Below are 13638 nucleotides of genomic sequence, written 5' to 3'. Positions count from 1 at the left end.
TTGAACTGTGAGAGGAAACCGGAGCACCCAGAGGAAACTCATGCAGACACGAGGAGAATGGGCAAACTCCACACAGACAGTCGCCCAAGGCTGGAATCAAACCTGGGACCCTGGTGCTGTGAGAACTTTTCCATTCACCAATGTGCAGCAAACTACACAATGTTTATCCAGTATACCAATCTTTTCTTTGTAAAAATGGATACTACTTTGGCTGCTGTCTGGCACTCATTTATTTTCTTGGATATTCAACTACTTTATGATCCTTGCAGGATTTAGATTTTCATTTTATCTGCCACACTATCACTCTGATATATTATTAAAGCTAATGACAGCCAACTTTCACTACATAATAAGTCTCTACAGCTGAAATAGTAGCAGGAATACTGTGAAGGACCATAAGCGCAGGTGTATCTATTACATGAATGCTACAGCTTACTACTGTCTGGACAGAATAGAAAGATATTATTCCCCTTGGTAGAAGGATTGAGAACAAGATTGGGGGCAATTGACAAAACAAGCAATGGAAAACAAGGAATTATTTTTTCCATGCAATTAGTGGTTTGAATCTGGAATACATTGCACTAGAGTATGGTTGGGTCAGATTTAATTGAAGCTTTCAAAATGGAACTGCATCATTATCTGAAAAAATTTTACAAAGCTCTGGGGAAAAGCCATGTGAATTGATCCACAGAAGGCTAGTACAGACACAGTGGGCTGTATTAATTCTTCAACTCCTTAAAAAATCGAAATAAATCTGACTGTAATCATTCTACGACTTATTATCTGGAATTACCATACCTAATTTCAAACATCCTTCTACAAATTTAAACTTCTTACAATGCCAGGAACATCATGGAAATGAACAATAATCTTAGATTCCTGTTCTCAATGTCAATGATTCCTGCAAACTCTTTCAACTGTCACTCTAAACCTCAACTCTAAAAATATTTAAAGGGATGATCATCAATGCAGGTGCTTTAGCCACTATTTCCTTCTGCCAGATATCAATGTCCAACCTTCTCACAGTGGCTTACCTTGTCCTAATCATTTATAATAGTGAAGTGTCTTCCCTCCCACTCCAATTACTCCTCCAAATTCTGCTTTTCTATGAGCAGCATCCCCTGCTTTATCAAACCTCTCCCATTAAAGCAGTCGTCATTTTGTTACGTTTCTCCATCCTATGCTCACCAATATTGTAAGTGGACCCCTCCGGTTAGGTACCTTGTCCAACTATACAGAATTGTCATGATTTCATACTCTTGAAAGTGTAGACACAAGATATGTTGTCACTAACCACAATTCCCACTTCCATGCTTCAAATCTTTCTAGCTTCCTGGCTTCATTTCACTTCTGTAACATCCTATTTGAAACTTTTAACTGCCCCACTGTTAGTGCTAAAGTTACCCAAATGAAAGTCATATAATATCATCTGAAATTCAGGATATATTCTGACCATTGTCTCCTTAATTACTGCTGTGATGTTGGTAGTTGATCATTTTCCTCTAGCCTTCCTATTCATATCGGAAAGCACTTGTGAATAACACCAGGAAGATTTCTCCCTGTGTAGACGAGTTTTAATTTTTCTTTGTATCTTATGTATAGTAAGTTTTTTTTTGAAAAATGAATCTCTCATTCAGATTAAGCATAACTATGCTTTTGTGGTAACCAGCTATAAATGAACATTTGTTTAACTTGCAGTCAGCCACCAATTCTTCATTGTGAATATCATATATGACAAGAAGCACATTGATTATTCCTGTCTAATCTGGCAACAGCTGGTGACAAAATATCGGAAAAGATTACCTGCACAAACTTAACATATAAAATATACGAAGAAAACATTCAGTTGAATAGCTCCCTCACTTATCTGATTAAAGGTTCATTTATGGATTATGGAATATCAACTGAAATCTGAATATTAGTTTGTACCAATTATCGGTTACGAATTATTCTTTTCCAGCTCATCTTAAATCTACCCACATTTCCTCCAATCGATACATTAAGATTTCACAGCCTCGAAGCGCAATTAACAGACACACACTTTGTTAAAATTACATGAAATGGTGTTCACCTTTTCTACTGAAGGGAGTGTATCCTTTGGATGCATAGTTATTTGTCTGAACTTGGGCTCCATCGGATACGATTTTTGGATGACATTTCTGATATCTGTGCAATGTAATGAGATATCTCTTCGCTGCCTGGCTGCACAGTTCTTGTACGGAACCCCTATCTGAAAGAATGGCACAGACTGTTTATGACTGTAAACAATTAGTTCATCTTTGATAATTTTTTAAAGCAAACGCATGGACGAGCCATCTTAAATATACAACACATACAAGAATATGTGGAATGTAACAAAATACATTTGAAGATGTTGAAAGTACCCATCAGGTTAAAAGTTCTGATGAAGAATCCACACCCGAAACAACAACTTGACGAACAGAGCTTTGGTGGTGAGTGGATGGAGCTCCTCTTGAAGTCTTTCTATTAAAAACATACTTATCACACGATTAAAAAAATGTGGTTTTTGGAAAGAAAAAAGTGGTGAAATTACATTTTTTTAGTTTACCAGTGATCAGTCTGTTTTTCAACTTACTGCTGAGTTTTCATTCGTCAACAGTGTTGGGTGGGACCTAAATTAGTATTTTGAGATACTTCGAAGTTTATTTTGCATATCCATATATGACATAGATGGAAGGTAGCAGTTTCTTTGGTATTTCAGTGTCACTATCTGGTCAGAGTAAAGGCAGTGGTGATGTAATGTTGATCGTTTAAATTGGATAGTTCGCAAGGCTAAAGCCTTTGGCACAGGGCAATTTGATGCTAATATCGGTCCGAAGCAAGCGGTACAAAATAGTCTCCGTGACGAGACACGCACTACTACATTCATATCTTTATAGGTAAAGACACATGAGGATCAGCTTCTCTGTGTAATAGAAGCGTGTGAATGGGCTGTGTTTATGGGTGGGCCGAGTTAGGCTTTACCAATATCAACAAGAACAAAAGAGAAACGAAACAAAATAGACAAAGCAAGGTCAAGAAACAAAAAAAAACAAGAGGAAAGGAAATCGAAGACCAGAATGAAAACTCACCAGATATTAACGCTTCAGCAGTTGCTATGTGCATAAGAGTATCAAATGGAGCCTGCCACTGAACTGATTTTGAAATCATTGTGTAAATTTCTCTTGATAAATCTGACTCCGTCAGTTTTAGTCCCGGTTTGTTGCACTCATTGCAAGCGTTGTAATAACCGATGGCATTCCCAAGAGCTCCCAGCACCATGGCAGCCTCGTATCTCTCCATTGTTTCGGGTTCCTCGACTGTTTCACGAATCCCTGTCAAGGAAGGTCTAATACAGAACCTGGACTTCGGGAGCCCCGCCCCACTCTCTGCCGATTGGACCTTCAACAACACACAAGCATCCTATCTGAAAGGCGCGAACTACAAGCTTTGTTATTTGAAAAATCCTGCTAAGATCGCTCACACTGCTGATTTGTTGACTACAGATTTTTAAAAATACATGCAATAAAAGTTTCATGTTTATTCAAGTCACGATTCAACATCTAATTCTGAATGATTTAACTGGATTTGAAGATTTATTTATTGAGGTCAATTCAAACTACGCATTTATGCGGATAATCAATTCGTCCTTAGTTTGAACTTTAATCTGGAAACAGAAAGATAGGTTTTCTTTCTGATGATTTTGCTCTCTACATCAATGAGTACTAAAACTCTCAAACTGGTTCCCAGAAGTCGCAAATCTCTAATAGCAAATCGTGTTGTGAAGAAACTGCATTAGTAAGTCAAATATTTACAAAGTTTCTTGTCCTTTATTGTGATACTTAAATAAATTCGTATGATTCTGATATGCCTTCAAGTATCTTTATAAATACGGTTTCATATAATAGGCCATCTGTTACTTGCTTTGTCGATGTTGCAATCTTGTAGTTCATAATTGGGGAGTACATTTTGATCTAGGTGGTACAGAAAGAAGAATTAAACTATTAATTTGATTTTCAATACTTGCGTACCTCTGTCTTGTTGTTCACAGTAATCGAGTTCGGTATTATAGCTTACGATTTTCACGTGTCTCTTTTAACTACCGGGAGTCTTTATAAATTGAAATACCATCCGTACTCATTTTCAACAATTACATTCACACCATAAATACTCAATATTTATGGCTATGGGGGAAAGGTCCACTTTCAGATTTAGTACTTAACTTCCATTCTAAAAGGAAGGAAGGAAGGAAGGAAGGAGGAAGGGAGTTTCTCTTCGCGGGTATAGGTTCAGGTGAAGCACGGCATGCACAAAAACATGACGACAACAACAACAACAACATGAATTTATATCTCACCCTACAGACTTCATGGACTGCGGCTTGCAAACAATTTTAGAATGTCGTCCTTGGACAGGGGTAATGCCACAAACATTCAAATGGATTATCTAAATGCATGCGAGGAACATTTATCATCTTTACTGTAACGAAGGCGCTTTTTTTAACATTCCAGTTGACACAGACTAGATACAAACACTGGCCAAGGGAACAAAGTCAACTGTTGACATGGAGCCTGAAGCAGGTTCGAACTAATAAAATCTTTGCATCAAACGTTAATTAAAGATTGCTTATCCTAAGGCTGAGTTTATTTAATACGCACAGATTTTGTATTACTGTACAAGGTTTGACACACACTCAATTATCAGTGCTTAGCACTTCTGCCTCACAGCACCAGGGACCTGGGTTCGATTCCAGCCTCGGGCGACTGTCTGTGTGGAGCTTGCACATTCTGCCCGTGTCTGCGTGGGTTTCCTCGGGGTGCTCCTACAGTCCAAAGATGTGCAGGTTAGATGAATTGGTCATGCTAAATTGCCCATAGAGTTAGGCGCATTAGTCAAGGTTAATATGGGGAATGGGTCTGGGTGGATTACTCTTCGGTGGGTCGCTGTGGACTAGTTGGGCCGTAGGGCCTGTTTCCGCACTGTAGAGAATCTAATCTAATCTAATTCCTCGCCAGTCATATCACCGTGAACACAAAAGATCCGTTACATAATAAATCTGACATTATGTCCGTCTTCCGACCTAACAGTTTCCTCCACGTGCTGCTAATGTTTCTCCTCCTCCCCTTTCTCGTTAGTCGTGAATAGAAATGTCCTTACAATCCGAAAGGGTACCTGTTGATGTATGATTTTCACCCAAATACAGTCCAGTGTCTATACATAAGAAACTGTAGCTGAAATTTGGAAATCGGGTCAAACTACCCATTTCTATATTAACGACGTATTCTTGAATATAAATGAATACCTGGAGGAACTCCGGCATAATGAATCATGCTTGGCACATTTGGGGAATGCAGATGTTATTGGACGCTTTGAGAAAGATATACATTATTGAATCAAAAACTTGGTAATGGTTAATCCAAATAGCATGCCGTTTCACAATATTGCCTAAACAAAGGTATGATTCCAATTGTTTCACTACTGAATAAGGAGGTTCTGTTTATTTTTATATAAGGTTACATTGACTGGAAAAGGGCACTGAAAAAGTAGTTAATGAGTTGAATTCCGAAGAAGTGTCATTGGACTCGAAATATTAACTCCCGTTTCTTCCCACACTAATGCTGCCAGAGCTGCAGAATTTCTCTAGCAATCTCTGTTTTTATTTCAAATCTCCAGCATTTCCACTACATTGCTTTTACATGATTTGTGGCTCTCTGAAATTATGTAAATCAAGTTTTATGAGAAGCTAGAAGTTATTTTTATACATTAAATTGTCGTACTGTTCAGATTAATCTTTGCAATAATAATATTATTATATGAAGTGCCAACAACATGAGCATTTCTTACTAAGGTAAACATTTGGATATGAAACATTCTGGGATGGAATGAGTTAGTGGAAGCTTCAATTTCCTCTTGTTTTTACCTAGAAGAAAACCTCATAATCTGAGGCTAGTGGTTACAAAATCCATTCCAGTCACAACCTGTGATATGTTTCATAATATGAGAAATTCCACAATCAGTACTAAAGTCTGAACAGTAGATGATATTTCCACAATGACATTTTCAGGTTTTCAGATGACTAGTGTTAGGTAAGGGGTAAATGTAGGGGTATGAGTGGGTTGTGCTTCGGCGGGTCGGTGTGGACTTGTTGGGCCGAAGGGCCTGTTTCCACACTATAATGTAATGTAAATGTAATGTAATGCATTCCACGGAGAAATTATGATCAATGTATATCGAACATCCATACATATTCTATTTTGAGTGAAGGAGTCGAGGAGAAAGTAGAGTTTGCCATGGGAGTTTGGCTCATCCCCTTCTCCGCCCCCTCCCCGAGTGGTCGTGGCTGGAGTGACCGGGGTTGCAAAACTTATGTTTTGAAAGGTGTTGATTTTGAGGAATAGGTATATTAAATGAAGTATACTCCAGTTGAATTTTACTATATATTAACACGGTATTGCATAATTGTTCTGAAGATGTTGTATTTAACTTTAAATGTTAAATGTTTACCTCTCCAGAAACGGTGCCAAACTTGCTGAATATGTCCAACATTTTTGTTCTTATTTCAGACTTCCGGCATTCGCTGTATTTGCTTTAATTATCACAATATAACAATTTATGACAAAGTATACGCAGAATTATTCTCATTGTTATTACATAATGTGGCCTTGTTTTGCAAGTTTTTTGTTTATAAAGCTGTAAGAACAAAAGGAACACGTGAATTTTGCTCCGTTTTGACATTTTACAGCAATTATTGCAGAAATATGGTAACAGCACTTAGACAAAACAATTTCACCAAATAACCATGTGTTGAATATATCCTGCTTAGCCACATGATACTTCCTCAGTCAAAGAGGTTCACGATTAGCGCATATTAATTAAAAAGAGGTTGCAGGTATCGTGGCAGATCTACAACTTCATAAAAAGAAATGAAGTACATCATGCTTAATGAAAAAGTCTTCCACTAAGTTACACCTTTCACGACCTTAGGATCTCACAGTGGACCATTAAAGTATAGTTACTATTGTAATATGGAAAATGTAGCAAACAATTTCGCACAACTAGCTCTCAGAAACTACAGCGTGATAATTACCAAATTATTTGTTTTTGTAATGTTGATTGAAATTGGCAATAAAATCGGGATAATACCGCCATCAAAGGAAATAGCGTCCTGTGATCTTTTATGCCCTTTTAGGGTGGGGAGGGATTTCGGTGTGGGGTGACATCCAAAACAAGCAGGTAGACCAGAGCATCACTTCCTCACTGCTTCACTGGAAGATCAGCCTTTGTGTTTGTGGAGTTGGAAATACTGTGCAAATTATGACCTTATGACTCAGGACCAACCGAGCTACAAGAGCTCACACTGTCATGACACGTACCATACAACACGGAGTATAGTATTGGAACACAATATAACACTTCAGGCGAGACTACATTGACAAAAATTGGAGATGCTTATATGGTAATATTTTAAATTTGCTGCGCTGTGCCAATCACCTGGTATTGAAGTAAAGTCCCTCCCATAGCACTCTGACGCAGCGAGACTATTCAAGGGTTTTTCGTCAATTCCAGCCTCAAGTTTTGTGTGTGTGCATGGAGAGGTGATGCAACATTTTCCATTAATACACATTATTAAATTATTTGCCCTCTCAATCTCTTGGTCGAGCGACCCCTCTCTCACGATTCACACAGAGTAAAAACAAAATTGTTGTCCTCTTCAAGGGGTGCAATAATTTCGAAGCAGCCGATAGTTTGGTAGTGAGTGAAGAAGGAGGGAGTAGAGTTTACCAGTGGAGGTTTGGCTCATCCCCTTCTCCGCCCCCTCCCCGAGTGGCCGTGGCTGTAGTGACCGGGGGTTTGCAAACAGCGAGCGGCTCTAACTTTACATCCGAGACTCTTGAGTCTGAGCCTCAGTGTGTGTGTGTGTGAGAGAGAGTGAGAGTGAGTGTGCTGGGGAGGGGAGAGCGCGCTGCACTGCGCATGAGTGTCACCCACGGTGACTGCTAATTGTCCGTTTTTTTTCTTTTTATTTTTTTTTAAAGAGGCCCGAGCGCTTGAAGATGGTGAGTGTTTCTGCGATGGTTCTTTTTTTCCTTCTCTCTGTAATCGCGCCGGGCGCGTTGGGGGAGATAGAGGCCGAGGCATCTCTCGGCGGTGCCGGGGCCGGTGTGATGGTGGCGGCCCGCCGCCGGCGCCGCCGCTCGGTTTGCTCCAGCCCGACCCGGGCCGGCGTCTGGTGCCTCCACCTCCTCACGGACACATTCCCCATTGAACAGCCATCCCTCTTCCCCCCAGCTCCCCTGTGAGGTTTACCAAAGGGAGAGAAAGGGCGGAGGGAAACCTTGGATGGGGCCAACCCCGAGTGACAGGCCTCTGGCCGCGGGGGCTATTCACCGGGAGCTGGCAGGCGCCCACAGGAAAGAGGCCGGCGCCGTCATCACGCGAGGCCCGCTGCTTTCCGGGCCTATACCAGACGGATGTGTGTTGGGGCTTCCTTTAATTCATCACTAACCTACACCCCCGTGGTTTATTTTTAAATTGAAATGCAGACGAGTTTGTGTAGCGGTGACCGAGTGCCGGGTTCACGGGTTGCCCTTCATACTCTGTGATAGCCTCTCCCTTGCTTGGGTAAAACCCCCCAGGCTTAGGATTTTTTGGTCATTAAACATGTTCTGTTCCCTTTTTCCCATCTCCATTCTTGTCTAAACTACGCCACTGCAGATTGTTTCTTCAGTTTTGCTCCGTTAATGTTTATTTAACAAATAGGAATAGCAACTAATTTCCTAATGAGGCTAATATTAATGTTGGCATATTCATGCCAACGCTTGTAACAATTACTAGCAAATGTTAGTCTTTATTGATGCTGTTTTAGATTTAGCAGTAAGGTAGAGTTTTTTTCTAACTTTACCATAAGTTAAAATGATTGTATTAGATACATTTTTATTTATGTAGCTCTCACAAAACCAGTTTGCTGCTATTCCGTGATTCTTTTCACGTATGATTCATCTACCAGGACTTTATCGTACTTGAGCATTGTTATTATTTTGTGGCAAATTTGAGTTAGGTGAATCTCGTAACTTGCAAAATAAAATGTTTTTGAGAACGGCTTCATAAGTAGGTTTAAAAGTAACTAGTGCACTCACTTGTGCGTGGTTTTGTACCAATATGGAGAAAAATGGCTACTTGTGAGTGAAGAGCTAAGTAGTGTAATCAAAGGTATCAAATTCTGATGACCCTCAAGACTACACTGTCAAAAGGCACTTAACCATTTGATTTGAACTATGGCCCCAAAACAAAAAAAAAAATGAAATATTGAAGAAGTCTTGAACTCTTTCTGACACATTTAGGATAGAATAAAACCACGTAATGTTCCAAGAACTTTTCCCTTTGACTTCTGGCATTTGGAACAATATCGATTCTTTACAAGGTTAGTGTGATTTAAATACTGAACATTCCTTTCCTATTCCTTTTTCTACAGTGATGGGGATGTTGATGTGTATTTGCTGTAGAACTTCTAAGTAATTATGCTTCCAAATGCTGTCATTTCAGTAGTTATAGTCTGATCATCTAATATTTGTCTTAATATCACAGTGTGTTTGGAAAATGGAATATGATGATGATTGGTGTCTTCATAACTAAATTATTACACTCCATTGTAATATACTCCAATTCACTTGATCTGCACCCCATAAGACATAGGAGTGGAAGTAAGGCCATTTGGCCCATCGAGTCCACTCCGCCATTTAATCATGGCTGATGGGCATTTCAACTCCACTTATCAGCATTCTCCCGTAGCCCTGAATTCCTTGTGACATCAAGAATTTATCAATCTCTGCCTTGAATCCATTTAGCGTCCTGGCCTCCACTGCACTCCGCGGCAATGAATTTCACAGGCCCACCACTCTCTGGCTGAAGAAATGTCTCCGCATTTCTGTTCTGAATTTACCCCCTCTAATTCTAAGGCTGTGCCCACGGGTCCTAGTCTCCTCACCTAATGGAAACAATTTCTTAGCCCATCCTTTCCAAGCCATGTATTATCTTGTAAGTTTCTATTAGATCTCCCCTGAACCTTCTAAACTCCAATGATTACAATCCCAGGATCCTCAGCCGTTCCTCGGATGTTAGACCTGCCATTCCAGGGATCATCCATGTGAATCTCTGCTGGACACGCTCCAGTGCCAGTATATCCCTCCTAAGGTGTGGGGCCCAAAACTGGACACAGTACTCCAAATGGGGCCTAACCAGAGCTTTATAAAGGCTCAGTAGCACATCGCTGCTTTTATATTCCAACCCTCTTGAGATAAATGACAACATTGTATTCACTTTCTTAATCATGGACTCAACCTGCATGTTTACCTTTAGAGAATCCTCAACTAGCACTCCCAGATCCCTTTGTACTTTGGCTTTATGAATTTTCTCACTGTTTAGAAAGTAGTCCGTGCTTGTATTCTTTTTTCCAAAGTGCAAGACCTCACATTTGCTCACATTGAATTTCATCAGCCATTTCCTGGACCACTCTCCCAAACTGTTTAGATCCTTCTGCAGCCTCCCCACTTCCTCAGTGCAACCTGCCTATCCACCTAACTTCGTATCATCGGCAAACTTCGCGAGACTGCCCCCAGTCCCTTCATCCAGATCATTAATATATAACGTGAACAGCTGCGGCCCCAACACTGAACCCTGTGGGACACTGCTTGTCACCGGCTGCCATTCTGAAAAGGAACCTTTTATCCCAACTCTCTGCCTTCTGTCAGACAGCCAATCCTCAATCAATGCCAGTAGCTCACCTCGAACACCATGGGCCCTCACCTTACTCAGCAGCCTCCCATGTGGTACCTTATCAAAGGCCTCTTGGAAGTCTAGATAGACCACATCCACTGGGTTTCCCTGGTCTAACCTCTTCAAAGAATTCTAACAGGTTTGTCAGGCACGACCTCCCCTTACTAAATCCATGTTGACTTGTTCTAATCCGACCTTGCTCTTCCAAGAATTTAGAAACCTCATCCTTAACGATGGATTCTAGAATTTTACCAACAACCGAGGTTAGACTAATTGGCCTATAATTTTTCATCTTTTGTCTTGATCCTTTCTTGAACAAGGGAGTTACAACAGCGATCTTCCAATCATCTGGGACTTTCCCGGACTCCAGTGACTTTTGAAAGATCTCAACCAACGCCTCCGCTATTTCCTCAGCTACCTCCCTCAGAACTCTAGGATGTAGCCCATCGGGGCCAGGCGGTTTGTCAATTTTAAGACCTTTTAGCTTTTCTAGCACTATCTTTTGGAATGGCAACCATACTCAACTCAGTCCCCTGACTCCCTTTAATTGTTGGGATATTATTCATGTCTTCCACTGTGAAGACTGATGCAAATTACTTATTAAGTTCTCCAGCCATTTCCTTATCTCCCATCACTAGCCTTCCAGCATCAGATTGAAGTGGCCCAATGTCTACTTTTGCCTGTCGTTTGTTTCTTATGTATTGAAAGAAACCTTTACTATAATTTCTAATATTACTGGCTAGCCTACCTTCATATTTGATCCTCTCCTTCCTTATTTCTCTCTTTGTTATCCTCTGTTTCTTTTTATAGCCTTCCCAATCTTCTGATTTCCCAGTGCTCTTGGCCACTTTATAGGATCTGTCTTTTTCTTTGATACATTTCCTGACTTCCTTTGTCAGCCATAGCTGTCTAATCCCTCCCCGCATAATCTTTCTTTTCTTGGGGATGAACCTCTGTACAGTGTCCTCAATTATACCTACAAACTCCTGCCATTTTTGCTCTACTGTCTTCCCCGCTAGGCTCTGCTTCCAGTCGATTTTCGTCTGTTCCTCTCTCATGCCCTCGTAATTACCTTTATTTAACTGTCATACCATTACATCCGATTTTGCCTTCTCTCTTTAAAACTGCAGACTGAACTCTCCCATATTATGATCGCTGCTTCCTAAGTGTTCCCTCACTTTAAGATCTTTTATAAAGTCTGGTTCATTTCATAGCACTAGGTCCAGAATAGCCTGCTCCCTTGTGGGCTCCATGACAAGCTGTTTCAAAAAGCCATCCTGTAAGCATTTCCATGAATTCCTTTTCTTTGGATCCACTGGCTACATTATTTATCCAGTTCACCTGCATATTGAAGTCCCCCATGATCACCGTGATCTTGCCTTTCTGACATGCCTTTTCTATTTCCCAGTACATGTTGCGCCCCTGGTCCTGACCACTGTTTGGAGGTCTGTACATAACTCCCATTATGGTTTTTTTGCCTTTGTTGTTCCTCAATTCCACCCACACAGACTCCACATTATCCGACCCCATCTGACAGATAAAATATCTGCTTCCTTCAAATGTATTTTCACTTCTCATCTGGAAGAAGGGAAACAAATTCATGGGAACAGCAATCACCTCCATTATCTGCTCCCAGTTACACAATATCCATACTGGGATATATGTTGCTTATATTTCCTGGGCCAAAAACTTAGAACTCATCTGAAAGCAAGTAGGAGCACAGATACCATAAGGATTGCAGTCGTTCAAAAAGGAACATTTCCTTAAAGGCAATTAGAGACTGGACAATAAATGCCCGTAATCCCTATATCCTTAGAGTGAAACATAATAAAGGTTACATTGAAACTCAACAAAAAGTGAGAACCTGTGTGATATGAGCATGTGTGTTAGTTTTTTTATTGTTTAGATCTGATAACTATGGGAAAATACTGGATTAATATTTTCACACTTGTCTTTGTACTACACACCTTTTGCTTATTTCCATTTTGTTTCACTGAGCTGTTACTTTTCATTTTGTGGCAGACATTTGATCAGAATTTCCAGACATTTAAAAATGTTTGTGCTAATATGAAAAAGTCTATTTGTTTCATCAGGTCAGATTTGCTTACATTAAGTTCACGATGTCAGATCGTTAGCATTTCAGAAACGATTGTGCTTTGATTTTGGATCATTTGGCTTTTGCCGATGAGTAGTTAGAGCTGTACAATGTAGAAAAATGGACTGTGGCCCATCAAGTCTGTGCTGGTCAAAAAACAATCACTAAACTCTTTGAATCCCATTTTCCAGCACTTAGCCCATAACCTTGTATGCCTTGGCATCACAAGTGTACATCTAAATAATTCTTATGTCTACCTATACCATCCTTACGGACAGTGTGTTCCAGGTTCCCACCACCCTCTAAGTGAAACATTTGCTCACAATCTCTCTCCATAACTAAAACAATCCATCCAGGCAGCATCCTGGTAAATCTCCTCTGGACACTCATTGGTGCAATTGCGTCCCTTCTATAATGTGGATTCCAGAATTGCATACAATACTCTGTGGCCTAACCAACTTTGCATACAGTTCCAGCATAACCCTGCTGCTCTTAAACTCTGTGCCTCAGCTAAGAAAGAGACAAAGAAACTGCAAATGCTGGAATCCAAGGTAGACAAGCAGGAGGCTGGAAGAACACAGCAAGCCAGGCAGCATTAGGAGGGGGAGAAGTCGATGTTTTGGGTGTAACTGTTCTTCAAGATGAGGGTGGGTGTAAGAGGAGCTGCAGATATGTGCAGCTTCCCTTACATCCACCGCCAGTCTTGAAGAAGGGTTACATCCAAAACATGACTTCTCCATCTTCTGATGCTGCTCGGCCAATAAAGGCAA

General features: G+C 40.5%; 2 protein-coding genes across 7 annotated transcripts in view; one reads left to right on the top strand and one right to left on the bottom strand.

The window, feature by feature from the left end:
* Positions 1-7589, bottom strand: part of LOC122556384 (uncharacterized) — a 35201-nt gene extending 27612 nt beyond the window's left edge. Inside the window, exons 1-3 of one of the 3 annotated variants that reach the window (XM_087993534.1) lie at positions 7492-7589; positions 3093-3974; positions 2072-2248 (exon numbers count right to left, since the gene is read on the bottom strand). In XM_087993534.1, the coding sequence (XP_087849660.1) occupies positions 2072-2248; positions 3093-3303 (388 nt within the window). In that variant the 5' untranslated portion in view covers positions 3304-3974; positions 7492-7589. Of the gene's footprint in view, positions 1-2071; positions 2249-3092; positions 3975-7491 lie in introns of those variants that run through there. The other 2 variants (XM_087993533.1, XM_043703018.2) reach the window with 2 other exon arrangements.
* A 112-nt stretch (positions 7590-7701) lies between these two features.
* The window catches only part of dcun1d1 (DCN1, defective in cullin neddylation 1, domain containing 1 (S. cerevisiae)), a 63453-nt gene continuing 57516 nt past the window's right edge, over positions 7702-13638 (top strand). Inside the window, exon 1 of one of the 4 annotated variants that reach the window (XM_043702351.2) lies at positions 7702-8057. In XM_043702351.2, coding sequence (XP_043558286.1) covers positions 8055-8057 — 3 coding nt within the window. In that variant the 5' untranslated portion in view covers positions 7702-8054. Of the gene's footprint in view, positions 8058-8190; positions 9422-13638 lie in introns of those variants that run through there. The other 3 variants (XR_015759174.1, XM_043702349.2, XM_087993535.1) reach the window with 3 other exon arrangements.

Source organism: Chiloscyllium plagiosum, unplaced genomic scaffold, assembly GCF_037043375.1.
Source record: "Chiloscyllium plagiosum isolate Xiang-an unplaced genomic scaffold, Cpla_swu_hap1 HiC_scaffold_13, whole genome shotgun sequence".
In the NCBI taxonomy this organism is placed as follows: Eukaryota; Metazoa; Chordata; class Chondrichthyes; order Orectolobiformes; family Hemiscylliidae; genus Chiloscyllium; species Chiloscyllium plagiosum.
The sequence above is the reverse complement of the archived record's forward strand: the minus strand, read 5'-3'. Positions and strand labels throughout refer to the sequence as shown.